Raw genomic sequence first — 13,888 nt, forward strand, 5'->3', positions numbered from 1 at the left:
CCGATAATCAAGTTCCTCCCACACTCGGCGCAGCATGTCCCCACCAATGAGTTCGAAAGCATCGTTGATGCGAGCTCGCAGTTCTGGCACGTTTCTTGGTAGAGGAGGTTTAAACACTTAATCTTTCACATAACCCCACAGAAAGAAATCGCATGGGGTTAAGTCGAGAGAGCGTGGAGGTCATGACATGAATTGCTGATCATGATCTCCACCACGACCGATCCATCGGTTTTCCAATCTCCTGTTTAAGAAATGCCTTTTCCGTAAGATTTCCCAAACCGTCGCTGTGGTACGTTTATCTCCCTGCTTGCTTTTATTCGTCGACTTCCGCGGGCTACACGTGAAACTTGCCCGCACGCGTTCAACCGTTTCTTCGCACACTGCAGGGCGACCCATTGATTTCCCCTTACAGAGGCATCCAGAAGCTTTAAACTGCGCATACCATCGCCGAATGGAGTTAGCAGTTGGTGGATCTTTGTTGAACTTCGTCCTGAAGTGTCGTTGCACTGTTATGACTGACTGATGTGAGTGCATTTCAAGCACGACATACGCTTTCTCGGCTCCTGTCGCCATTTTGTCTCACTGCGCTCTCGAGCGCTCTGGCGGCAGAAACCTGAAGTGCGGCTTCAGCTGAACAAAACTTTATGAGTTTTTCTACGTATCTGTAGTGTGTCGTGACCATATGTCAATGAATGGAGCTACAGTGAATTTATGAAATCGCTTCAATCATTTGTAATAGCCCTGTAGTTTATTTGTTTAAATTATGATTATGTTTAGCAATTTTTGAACAAGTAAAAAAGGAAACTGAATCACACAGCAACCACATATCAACAGAACTGAATAAGGAGATAATATATCACAGAGTTTACATCGAAAAGGAAAGGAACATACCGAAAAAATTGAGACACATAAATTGCAACCCTCAACAGTTTTTAAATTTAAAACTTTTTGTACGTGCACCATCTGAGTACATAGGTCAAATTAGACAGATCAGTGCAGCATTCCTCGATTTCCAAATGAATTTGGCTCAGTACCACATAACTGCTTACTATCAAAAGTATGATAGCATCAAGAAAAGTTTGTGACTGGATTGAGGATATTTTGGTAGGGAGGAAGCAGCAAGTTGTCGTGGATGGAGAATCATCGACAGCTGTAGAAACAACTTTGTCTGTGCTGCGGGAAAGTGCGCTGGAACCTTTGCTGTTCAGGTTATATATTAGTGGCTTTGCCAGCAACACAAATAGTAACCTTAGATTTTTGCAGATGATGCAGTTATCTAAAATGAAGTACTGGCTGAAAGAAGCTGCACAAAGATTGTCAGATCCTGATAATATTTCAAAGTGGTGCAAAGATTGACAACTTGATTTAAATATTCAGAAACGTAAAACTGTGCACTTGACAAAACGAAAAAAAATTGTTATCTATGACTGTAATATGAATGAGTCACAATCGGAATTTGTCAACTTATACAAATACCTGGGTGTAATAGTTTATCAAGTATTAAATGGAACGGATACATAATCTCAGTTGTAGGTAAATCAAGTGGAAGACCCAGTTCATTGTTGGAGTACTAGGAAAATGCAGACAGTCTTGAGAGGATACTACATATAAAATGCTCATGTGACCCATCCTAGAATTTTTCTCAAACATGTGGAACTCAAACCAGATAAGACTAATGAGGAATATTGAATGGATACCTACAAAGAAGAGCAATAAGAATGGTCAAAGGCTTGTTTGACCCACTGGAGGGTGTCTGGCTTTTAATTGACGTATTCATGGAGACTATAAGAACGATGCTTTTACTCATTCTTTGTAACTTTATTAGGAGTGCACGCCCAACGTCACTCTTATTAGTAGTCAGGACAGAAATTCCGCAATTCGAACTCTAATCCTTGTCTTAAAAAGAAGTTGATTACAGGATACAACTTAGTAACGCCAGATAACAGACAGTTGGGAAGGATCATACATTATCAACAAAATTCACAGAAACAAAGATTAAACAGAACGCATAGAAAACATCGGCTGGGCGCGGAAATGCTAAGACAGCTGCAATCCACTTACTAAGAACACTGCACTGCACCATACACTACACAACACTGAACTCCACGTTAGCGCATGGCAGGTGATGTGTAGGTCACTACATAAGCCACGTGGACGGAAGCAGAACGTCAGCGTTGCGAAATCGCGTGGGAAATGCACCCGGCGGCCAGAGGGAGTCGTCCGCGTCGGAGGATGAACTGCGTCAGGAGGCAGATGCTGCAGTGACGGCACTTGCGACGTAGCGTCTCGATCCAAAGTGTGTAGACGCCTCCATTGAGATGTTGTTGGTGGCTTGTCGTGGAAGACATACGCTGTTTTAATTCCGTTCAGTGGGGCAGTTGTAGCTCTGCTGTTCATCAGAACGTCCGTTGGATGGAGAAATTTATATGGGGCAGAATATGAAGCTTGCAGTGGTGATTTAACGCTTTTCGTGCAGAGCATAACATGAGTACAATGCTTCAGATCTTGGTGCATGAAGGAGGGCAGCGTGCTAAGCCACAAAGATTTAGGGAACAGAGCCTGTAAATGTGTTCTCTCAAGTGACACAAAAAATTTGGCGGAGCTTGCATGGCTGTCTCTATTGTGCCTGTGTCAAGAAAATCACCAGGCAGATGCAACATCTCACCATAAACCAATTCTGCTGCTGACTAACCAATGTTGGAGTTGAATAGTGTTAGCAAGCGAAGTAGTACTACTGGCAGTGCCAACAACCAGGTCGCTTCATGGCATATTAATGCTGCTGTTAAGCAACAGTGTCAGCATTTGATCATCCTGTTGCACGCCAGGTGGTATTTAGTGGTCTTGTGGTCTTGTGGATATAACCGCAAAACTTCGCCATCTAAGCGAACACATATGATTCAAACTGACGCCCGTGGTCCGTGGTAGTATGCAGCAGACATCTGAATCTCGCCAACCATCTCGAAGCAGAGGTGGACACTAATGTCTTGGCAGTGATTATATACCAATACTGATTCAGGCCAACGGATATAATGGTCAATCGTTATTAATAGTACCTCTGCATGTTTGATGATAAGGAAGTGGTCAACAACATCCAAATTTACATGGGCGAAGTGAATGGTGGCATTTGGTAAGTCGGCAATAGCAGGTAGCTTTGCAGTGTTGACACTTGAGACAACGTTTGACCCACTCCCGGCAGTAATTTCTACATTTGTGGTCACACAAAACACTGAGACACTAGGCAAAAGGTTGGACACAACCATGGTTGAGACAACTCACAGACAGTGTTACAAGCTTGCCGTTCTGAACATTGGCAGCAGGAAAAGACGTGGTCTGCCATACAAGACAGATGTGTATCTTTTCCTGATACATCTATGAGTTGTATTTTCTTTGCTGATGCAGTGTCGTTGAGATACATACTGAGCTCCTTGTCTTCGTGTTGCATATTTGCAAGAGCAAAAAAATCGGTTGGACTTGAAACACTGCTGACTTGTGACAGTGTGCAATGACATTGTTAAATCCAGATATGTGTCTAATAATTGTCATGAAGTGGGCCAAAATTCGAGATTATTAAATTGCCTGGGTGACCAGTTACCACTGATCCGCCTTAATGCAAATGTCAATGGCTTGTGGTCCATATAGACTGTCATGATTCGAGCTTCAACTTGCAGATGAAAATGTCTAACCGCCTGGTATATAGTCAGGCACTCATGATCGTATATATCCCATTTCCTTTGTGAAGACGAAAGTTTGTGGGAGTAATGCGCTAGTGCCTGCCAGGTTTTATCCACCCACTGCTGGAGTACGCACCAATGGCTGTCTGGCTCTCATCCACGAAAATAGTTAGTGGTGCATCAAGCTTTGGGTGTGCTGAAAATGCTGCATCAGCCATGCTATTCTTTGTAAACTCAAATGCGGAGCATATATTTGTCCAGCGCACTAGAGATTTACTGTTAACATTAGGACCCGATAATGATGCTGTCAAAAGTTCCTGTAACTCTGCTGCATGGGAAAGGGGCCTCAAATACCTCATGCAGGTGATGACAATGTTATTTCAGATTGGCAGAGAACACCATGACGTCATCAAAGTAATCAAAGCTGAACAGTAGTCTTTGAAGAACAGATTTTCAAATCTCTGCCATGTTTGAGCTGCGTTGCATAAGCCAAAGGTCCTAACCATGCTCTCATATAAACCAAAAGATGTGATTATGGCAGTCTTGAGTATGTCTTCTGTGGCTCCTGGTATCTGAGTATATGCCTTCGCATATTCCAGGATGGTGAACGCAGTGGCACCAGCACTCCGTCATCACGCCACAAGTGGCCCATTGGGACCATCCGACCGCCGTGTCATCCTCAGCTGAGGTTGCAGATAGGAGGGCGTGTCGTCAGCACACCGCTCTCACGGTCGTTACAATGGTTTTCTTTGACAGAAACCGCTACTATTCGGTCGAGTAGCTCCTCAATAGGCATCACGAGGTTGAGTGCACCCCGAAAAATGACAACAGCTCATGGCGGCATGAATGGTCACCCATCTATGTGCCAGCCACGCCCGACAGCGCTTAACTTCAGTGGTCTGACGGGAACCGGTGTATCCAACGGTGAATCCGGTGCCCAGGTAGTGTGTAATTATAATCCCTCAAAAGAGAATCTGTTAGGAACTATTCGAGATTTAAACATGTGATAGTTGTCGCATGGGTGCCAGGCTTCACCTTTCCTAGGCACCAAGTGCAATGTCAAAGACCACAGGCTTTTAGACAACCGAATTATGCCTTCATGTATCATAATCCAATTTGGCCTTTGCTAGCAGTAAGCGAACGGGATCCAAACGTCTTGGCTGGCAGGTGGTCCATTTGTCAAATTCACATACCTATCCTCAACTCGAGAAGCCTGCATCATATGTGAGCAGCGGCGCTGTGGTCGAAGCTGGTGACTGCTAAGCTGGTGACACCTCCACTAAACGAGCGTTCTTGACATGTGGAACTGGTTGGTAGTACGCCTGGAGGTCTGCTCCAACGATCGCCTCAGTGACGTCCACGATGGTAAGGTCCCAAGCATATGGGTGGTGCAGTCCAAGTTTGACCTCCATCTGCTGAATACCATACATAATGATTGAGGAGTTGCTGGGGGCTGTCAGATGGAAGTTAGTTGATGACCAACAACGATGCATGGACGCTCGAGGCAGGATGCACAGATCAGACCTGGTATCTATTAAGAATATCATGCAGAAAGGTCTATCAGTGACAAACAGGCACTTGGAGGACGTCTGGCAATCAGCTGCACCTGTTACCTACCGCCACTTGCATTTGAGTGAGAGCACAGTGATGAAAACTTCTTTGACTGATCACCAAGCCGACGATGGCACATCTATGCATTGCTTTGCAGATTCGTGGCACCACCAGAAGATGTACTGCACCTGTTACCTATCGCCACTTGCATTTGAGTGAGAGCACGGTGATGAAAACTTCTTTGTCTGATCACCAAATCGACGATGGCACATCTATGCATTACTTTGCGGATTCGTGGCACCACCAGAAGATGTACTGTTTGAACATCGTTAGTATCAGCCTCTATCGTTGCTGGTGCTGTCTCGCGACAACAGTGCACTGACCTGGGTGCACAGCAGTTTACCTTTGCTGCGAGTGATTCGTGCTCAGCCCAAGATACTGTTGCTACAGTAGCTGCACTATTGTACTGTGCTTTGTGCGCTGATCTGTGAATTCACAACTGCGTCTTGTTTACGAATGGCCAGCTGCATCACAGCGTCCAGAGGTATGTCAATCTGCAAGGCAACTTTGGCTTTTTTCTGCAGGGACAAGTGACTATTCCATAGCGTGTGCAGCAAGTTATCTGGTACATTGACTATGTCAACCTCACTGCGTGGGTGTTGCAGGTACTGAGATGGCTTTCTGTCGCCAATCTCTTCTTGAGTATGAACTTACTGTATGTGATCCTTTCGGGAGGCGTCCGCTTGTTATATCAATTCTAAATTGATCTTGGTGTACGTGTCTTACACCTCAGTGGCGAATCGGTGGTCGAGATGGCTTACTGTGAGTGAAAACTTAGTCGTCTCTGCTGTTATTCCTCTGCAACAAAAACTCGCTTCTGGCTGCGCGAATCAAAGGATGGGATTATCCGATGAGAACAGCAGCAGGCAGACTGCTATTATTGATGCTGTTGGTTCTTCGGCCTTCGTGCTATTAGGCTTAGATACCGCTGGTCACATCGGCTCTACTTTTGGCTAACCGACTTTTGCTTGACGTGTTCATAGCGACTAAGCGAACGACACTTGCACTGATTCTTTGTAACTTGATTAGGAGCACACACTCAACATCACTCTTATAAGTAGGCAGGATAGAAATGTAATTCGAGCTCTAATCCTTGTCATAAAAAGGAGTTGATTACAAGCTACAACTCGGTAACAGCGGATAACAGAAAGTTGGCAAGGAGCATATATTACCAACAAAATTCACAAAACAAAGAATAAACAGAACATTTAGAAAACATATAAAAGCATAAAAAACACAGCGCCCCTGAGATCTGAGCGGGCATTTCCTCAGACAGCCGCGATTCACTTGCTAAGACCACTTCACTGGACTGTACACTGCACGAGACTAAACTTTGCGTTAGCGCATGGCGGTTGATGTGTAGGTCGCGACAAGAGTATCACACTGATGCTTGAAGACCTGAACTGGCAGACGCTTGAAGATAAATGCGAACTATCCCGTGAAAATCTACTTAAAATGTTTCTAGAATCTATTACAACCCCATACGGATGCCCCCATACGGACCCCAAAGACAACATTAGAATCATTACAGTACACACAGAGACATTAAAACAGTCTTTCATTCCGCGATCCCTACGGGGATAGCACGAGAGGAAACCCTAATTACTGGTACAATGGGACACTCCCTCTGCTATGAACTTCACAGTGGTTTACAGGGTATAAATTTAGATCAAGGAGACGTAGATGTTGAACATGTATGCCTCCATAAAATATAGAATGGTTTCTGTTCAAATAGTTTCAAGTTAATTTAACAGCACTCAAATACTGAGTGTACAAAACTGTGTTAACTTTGAAAAGTCTACCTGATACAGATAGACGACGATTTCGTCGCACTGAAATATACACTACCGCACAAAACCAATAAAAACTACAAAACAAGATCCCAGTAGGAAAGTAAGGAAATCTTTAGGAGAGAGCCGCAATAAAATGGATTTATAATAACTAGCAAACGAGTAATGATTCGCCTGAAAAAAAAATTAAGTCATACTTGTGGCTGGTTGCTGTTTTAAAGTATAACCCTTATAATTTCACTACAGTCATTGTTCTCAGGATTTCTAGTTTCTACAAGATAACGTCAAGCATTTTACAATGCACTGTGTAGATATGCAAAGGCAGGAAACACTAGTCTGGACAAATAGCTGATTCAAACACTTTACGCGCGTCAGAATTGCGGCAGTATCGTACCCACACGGTACGATTTATCTGCACGGAGTTTATTTGTGCTCGCATATTTGAGCAATTTTACTCAAAACTCCAACACACCTATCTCGTATTTGCGCAAATCTCCAGCCCATTCGCTAACCTACGCAAATTTAATGTGCACAGGCTTTTGCGTGTGGACCGCCGTTTATATCTGAGTGTGACTTTGTGCTCTCATCAACCATAGTGCCCTGTTTTGTTGTTCTGCTTTCGTTGTGTGTTTGATTCTTTAAATTGAACTCTCACGTGCTACTTGTAAAAATATGTCCCGTGGTATAACTAATCGGATACACAGAAATCTAGTTGTTTTTTAATGGCTGTAAATCTGGATGAGTAATATCTATGTGTTGGTATCACAGAGATCATCTTTGCTATTTCGCAATCGTTCGTAAATATTACAAAAAAAAGTAGTAGTAGTTCTTGTGTTCGCATTGGCTGGAATGTTTACGATTTTAGTACTGTCACGCCGAGACAGATGCGTGGTGAATCCCGGTGTGTATGTTGCTTGAATAATACTGAACGGGATATGTTAAATGCTTGTATAATCTAGTAGTCGTAGTATCATACGAATTGTATCTGTAAAGTATTTGTGATACGTCGCCAACATGGGCGTGTTACGCTTTTTACGTCGTGTGAAAGAATGAACTTGTGAGCGTGATTACCGCAAGTAATTCAACTACAAGAGCTGTCAGAGTTTTACAATTATTCAGGAGCAACATCTCGTATGTTGCGTGGTACAGGTTGGGATCTTCATTTACTTGTGGTGCGTATAGGTGTTGGGTTGAGAATCACTGTTAACCGACGACCAGCAGTCGGTTATCGTCAAAATGTCAAAAAATAAGTTAAATCTGACGTTGCCATCAGGCGCAATAGAAGCATCGCAGACAACACCGACCTCTCAGCCTACAGTGGACCCACCTGTTGTGCCAGAGTAAGTATAGTGTAATATAATTATTTTAATGGTGAATTTGCAATTCCAACAAATGTATTGCCCAAACTAAAAGGTCGACAGCCACCTGCTTGAACTAAAGTAGTGCTGCTACTGTTTTCTTCAGCCCCAATGCACTTCGTAGGTTGACAAATAAAAAAACATGTAACATAACTCAACATTAAAATAGGATGTGTATAGAACCTAAGAAACACTTTCGTCCACAAGATTATAATTTTAATCGTCCATATCTAGCTTTGTGTATCAGGACATAGTCTAACTGATCAAAAAGTGAGAAAAATATTTTCCTTCGGAAATTTTGTCCCCCTAAACTCGATAAGTGCCCGTTTTAAATCTATTTTTAAGGCATTTATTGAGCGTCATGGTTGTATGCTACACAAAGTATATTGTGAAAATACACAAATGCCTGAAGATGAAATTCGTCAAAAAATTACACTATGGCATCATAATAATAATGTAAATATTGAATTGAATTTTCGGATCCAGACATACAGACATGTAAAGAAGTCAAAGATGTAGATTCAATTTAAATGTTATGTAATGAAATGGGCTGACACTATGAAAGACTTTTATAATATAGTGCTAACGCTAATAATAAAATAATATCATGTACGTGCAAAGTTAGACAGACCGACCTTGAGTTCATGACAAAGAATAATTGGACAGAACCAGATTCAAAGGAAAAGAAATGTAGAGTATTCACAACCAATGGAACTGTAATAAATTATACAGCATTCCCTAGTTGAAGTTGTTCAAAGCTATTATTGAATTTACACAGAGAATGTTTTTGTATGGTTTCTGGCATATCAGGCACACTTCACCAAGTGTAATGAATGTACATAAACTTACTGTAGATTTCTAGATGGGAGATACTGTTTCATCGAAGACTATTAATACAGCTAAGAAGTGCACACTCTAGAATGTTCGTGGGTAGTATGTATGTCTGCAATGATGGTATGAATAGTGGATTGCATATTGTATTTTATTTCTTGTTACTGTTGTGGTAGAGTAGTAATAAAGATACTCGGTGTGTTTCATGTTGATTTGTAGAACACTCACACAGATTGAGGTTCCTGAATGTGCATAATTATAGACAGTTGGAGAGATATAAAATCTGTGCCAAGTCCTGGAATAGGCAAGTAGGAGATTGGGGATAACTCTGAATATTGCAGCATCAAATTTATTTAAAATACTGTTACTTCATCAGAACAAATCATGGATTAAATATATTACAAATGTTTTAAGTCAGAAACAAATTGCATTGTACTGCAGTCAGGCTTTGTTACTGAAATTATGTAGGGAATCTGTATAGGAGCTTAGCCACTCGTACTTAGTACTGACAATGCAGTAGAATTGGTTAGAACTTCTAAATAGAATAATTCCCAGAAGAATAACTGGAAGGTTTCAAGATATTTTTCAGCCATTTACATCAGTCAGAGTTGAAAGGGTGTAGGAGACTTGGAAACAAAGGCTCCATATGCAGTACAGGAGAGAGGAGAGCACTATGAATATTGTATGATGAATGGTGTGTTTTTGTCTTCATTAAATCTATTAGTTCAAGTTGGGTTTGTGGACATTAACTTTTCTACAAGTTGTACAATTCTGCTGTATCTTAGACACTTTTGTTAAAACAATTAATTGATTTAGCTGAGTTGTAGAAAGGTATTATGAAAAGACTGTTACATATGAGCTTTTGGTCAAAGCCATCTTCAGAAAAGAAACACACACACACTCACACACACACACTCACTCTCACTCTCTCTCTCACTCTCTCTCTCTCTCTCTCTCTCTCTCTCTCTCTCTCTCTCTCTCTCTCTCTCTTGGCCGCTCCAACCAGAATGCAGCTTAAACATGTCAAATGGGAGCAACAGTCTGGGGAGGAGGAAGAGGTGCATATCAGGGTGTAGGTGGGGAAGAGGAATCAAAGCTGCCTAGCAGAACGTGCAGGTAGAGGTGGTAGGACAAGGCTACCATGTGCAGTGTCGGGAAGCTTTGGGGGGGGGGGGGGGGAGAGAAGGGTAAGAGCCTAGCAAGTGGATTGGCAGAGAGCTGATCACGCTGAGGGTGAGTGGACATGTACTGGAAGGAGTTATAGTACAAAGCGGGCACTAACAGTTGGGTGCAGGTTGTGGGGTTGATAGGTTACTGTAGGATGAGGCTGGATGAGTGATTTTGGCAGGGGAGAATATGTTGTAAAAAATAGCTCCCATCTGAGCAGTTAAGAAAAGGTGGTGATAGAGGAAAGAGTCCAGATGGCTTAGGTCGCAAAACAGCCATAGAAGTTTAGCATGTTATGTACAGCTGCATGTTGTGCCACAGGATGGTCCACTCTTCTCTTGGACACTGTTTGGCGGAGGGCATTCATTCTGGTGGACAGCTGGTTGGTAGCCATACCAATATAAAAAGCTGAGCAATGATTACGGTAGCGATGGTATATGACTTGGCCGCCTTTGTGGCTGGCTCAGCCTCTGATGGGGTAGAATAAGAATAAGACCGTGACAGAACTGGAGCAGGAAGTGTTGGGGCAGTGGATTTGGCCAGGTCTTGTTTCTGTGAGGAGTTGTGATTGATTGGGAATGGCATAGGGATGGGCTAGGATGTTGTGGAAGTTGAGTGGGTGATGAAACATCACTTTAGGAGGGGTGGGAAGGGTTTTGGGTAGGCTGTGATTATGTATCATGTTGCCCTGAAATTAAGATCACCTTATCCAGTCTGGACTGTTGCTGCCATTTGACATGTTTCTGCTGCATTCTGGTCAGAGTGGCCAGAGATAGTGGTCGTGTGTGCAAGGTGTGCTTTCTTGTGTGAATGTATGTAACAGTCTTTTCATTATGCCTTTCTGGAGCTCAACATGTCACCTTTACAGCGAGTAGCTACCCTTTTCTTAATGTTGATGTTATTCCAACCTAGACTTTTCATTGTTTAATTCAGTTTGTATAACAGTGGGAATGTCAGAGCAAATAAAAGGTTTAGACTTGAAACATAGGTTATTGACTGCTCAGCCGAGAGGAGAGAGGTGGAGGACCTCTGCTGTAACTATTGATTGATATGTGGACACTATTAGCCTATGTACAGTAAGCATTACAAACAAGAAAAGAATGGGACCTTTTCAAATTTGATGTACAGAAGAATGCAACTTGACTAAAAGAACGTGTAGTTTAAAGGATATGTCCTTAGCTATCAAAGAGGAGATAGTTTGATAATGGATATGAATAAAGAAAATATAGGACTTCAATACAGTAAGCATGTTGAAATTTATGTAGGTTGTACTAGCATGGAGAGCTGCATCAAGCTAGTCTTTGGACTGGAGACTACAATAACAACAAAATGAAAACACAATGCTACAGGTATTGTGCAGTGGCAAAATTTCATGTCTTACCACCGCTTCTGAAGTTTTACACAATCATAATATCCAGATGATGATCTTTTGTGGTCTGTGTACAATTTCAGTTACCGAAACCAAATACTGAATCCAGATTAAGACAATTACAATTATATGAACTTGTAAGTAGTTTATTTTGTGTCAATACACACTACTGATACATGACATAATAGTCTTAATGAGTTAAGTAAGTGTACAAATATTTTTGATTTGTCATGCTGATGAAATCTGTGATATTCTTTTGTCTTTTAGGAAAAAAGTAACAATTTCTGGATCAGGATGTTCAAACAGGTACACACTTCCAGAGTATAACCTACCTGTCGTATACTGTCATACTATATTTGCCATCTCTTTTTGCAGCATCTCTCTTTCAGCATGAGTACAATCTAGTAGAGTTGAATTCAGCTTCTGTAATGAATGAGTAATTATTTTTAAGTATACCCCATATATTTTAAAACACTTATTTTGCTTCAGTACTTTCCCTTTGGCAACTTTTACTGTGTGTGCACTTTTTCTTGTCATTTTAGATCTGTAGGGTTCTGAAGACATCGGATTTCTAGTGCATTTATCTCTGTTTGGTGATAAACTTAATGATTAAACAATATTCTGTACGACAACATTGTAACAGACATTGTTGAATATTTACATTGTAGGAAAAGATAGATGGCTACTTACCATAAAGATAACACACTCAGTTGCAGACTGGCACAATTAAGACACTTTTTCAGCCATAGCCTTCATTGGAAATAGAAAAACACACCATTCATACATCTCAGGCCAGATTGCATTCTGGCCCGAGCTACCAGAGTTGGCAGTCATGTGTGTGTGAGGTCTACTTGCTAGTGTGAATGAATGTGTGTGTTTCTCTTTTTCTGAAGAAGGCTGTGGGTGAAAGCTTAAGTGTAAGTGTCTTAATTTTGCAGGCTGCTACTTAGCATGTTATCTTTATGGTAAGTAGCAATCTATCATTTCCTACATTGTTCATATTCCTGCCTGGAGTTTCCATTGCTGAATATTAGTTCATTTCTCTGTACTGTGTCCAGTTGCTTTATCATTGTATGAATGATTAAATTCCTGTTGCATCAGAGGGTACTACTTACCAGACCTCGGTAAAGGAATAGACCACCTGTAATGAGGGCTACTTGTATCGACGCACAGTATGAAGCACAAAGCATTTACATAGAGCCTTTATTGTTTGAAAGACGTGAAACTTGGTTCCTGTGTACTCTTCGCCCACATCAAAATTTGTATCTAAGAAAAAGTGCATATACTCTGTGTAAATATTATTTTAAATATATTTAACACCAGACCTTTCATTCTTCTATAAACTTGATTCTTCATTATATAGGATGATGATTTGCATGATGTTTTGCTGAAAACTGATCTTGAATTTATTTTTGTGAACCCTTCTTTTGATAACAGAAGTTGTGTGACAACAATATTGAAGCATTATTTTGCATAAGGTGCAGTATAAAAGTGCTGAGAGTACTCGTAGTGCAGTTTTTATTTGTTTGGTCATTTTGCTCTGTGGAATGGCATAAGGCACTTCATTAAATCATATACAGTCTGGCACATTATATGGAAGTAAGCTACTTATATGCAGAAAAAAGATTTATATCTTAAATATGTATACAGATAATGAAACCCAATCTTCTGATATTACATGTCTAATTACTTCTAGTTGTATTACATGTATATACTAGCAGTCACTTCTGTAACTTCACTCACATCATCAATTCTTTGCTATGCTCAGTTCATTTTCATTTCTATTAGCAATGTACCAATTTTTTTGGAGATTGATATTGGGTACGTGTTTGATGCATGGCCTTTCTACACACTTACATATGAAATCATTCTTATTTAAAGTTTTATAATTATAGTTTTAGCAATAATGTCACTTCTCATTTTATATTTGCTTGCACACACTGCTGTCTCACAATGGTGATCCTTTCTTTGTGTAAGACGTGAAGCCAGATGAATGAATGCTCGATGGAACAAGGAAATACTTTACTATATTACAAAAGATAGAACAAGTGAGGTGATGCAGTGGTAAACACAGTGGCAGTTCAAGTCCCA

General features: G+C 41.2%; 1 protein-coding gene across 2 annotated transcripts in view; it reads left to right on the forward strand.

Moving 5' to 3' along the window:
* Window positions 1–7,705: 7,705 nt before the first annotated feature.
* LOC126094519 (dual specificity mitogen-activated protein kinase kinase dSOR1) overlaps window positions 7,706–13,888 on the forward strand; it is a 79,160-nt gene continuing 72,977 nt past the window's right edge. The window contains exons 1-2 of one of the 2 annotated variants that reach the window (XM_049908935.1): window positions 7,706–8,412; window positions 12,065–12,103. In XM_049908935.1, the coding sequence (XP_049764892.1) occupies window positions 8,309–8,412; window positions 12,065–12,103 (143 nt within the window). In that variant the 5' untranslated portion in view covers window positions 7,706–8,308. The remainder of the gene's footprint in view (window positions 8,413–12,064; window positions 12,104–13,888) is intronic. The other variant, XM_049908936.1, reaches the window with a different exon arrangement.

Source organism: Schistocerca cancellata, chromosome 8 (genome assembly GCF_023864275.1).
Source record: "Schistocerca cancellata isolate TAMUIC-IGC-003103 chromosome 8, iqSchCanc2.1, whole genome shotgun sequence".
Taxonomy (NCBI): domain Eukaryota; kingdom Metazoa; phylum Arthropoda; class Insecta; order Orthoptera; family Acrididae; genus Schistocerca; species Schistocerca cancellata.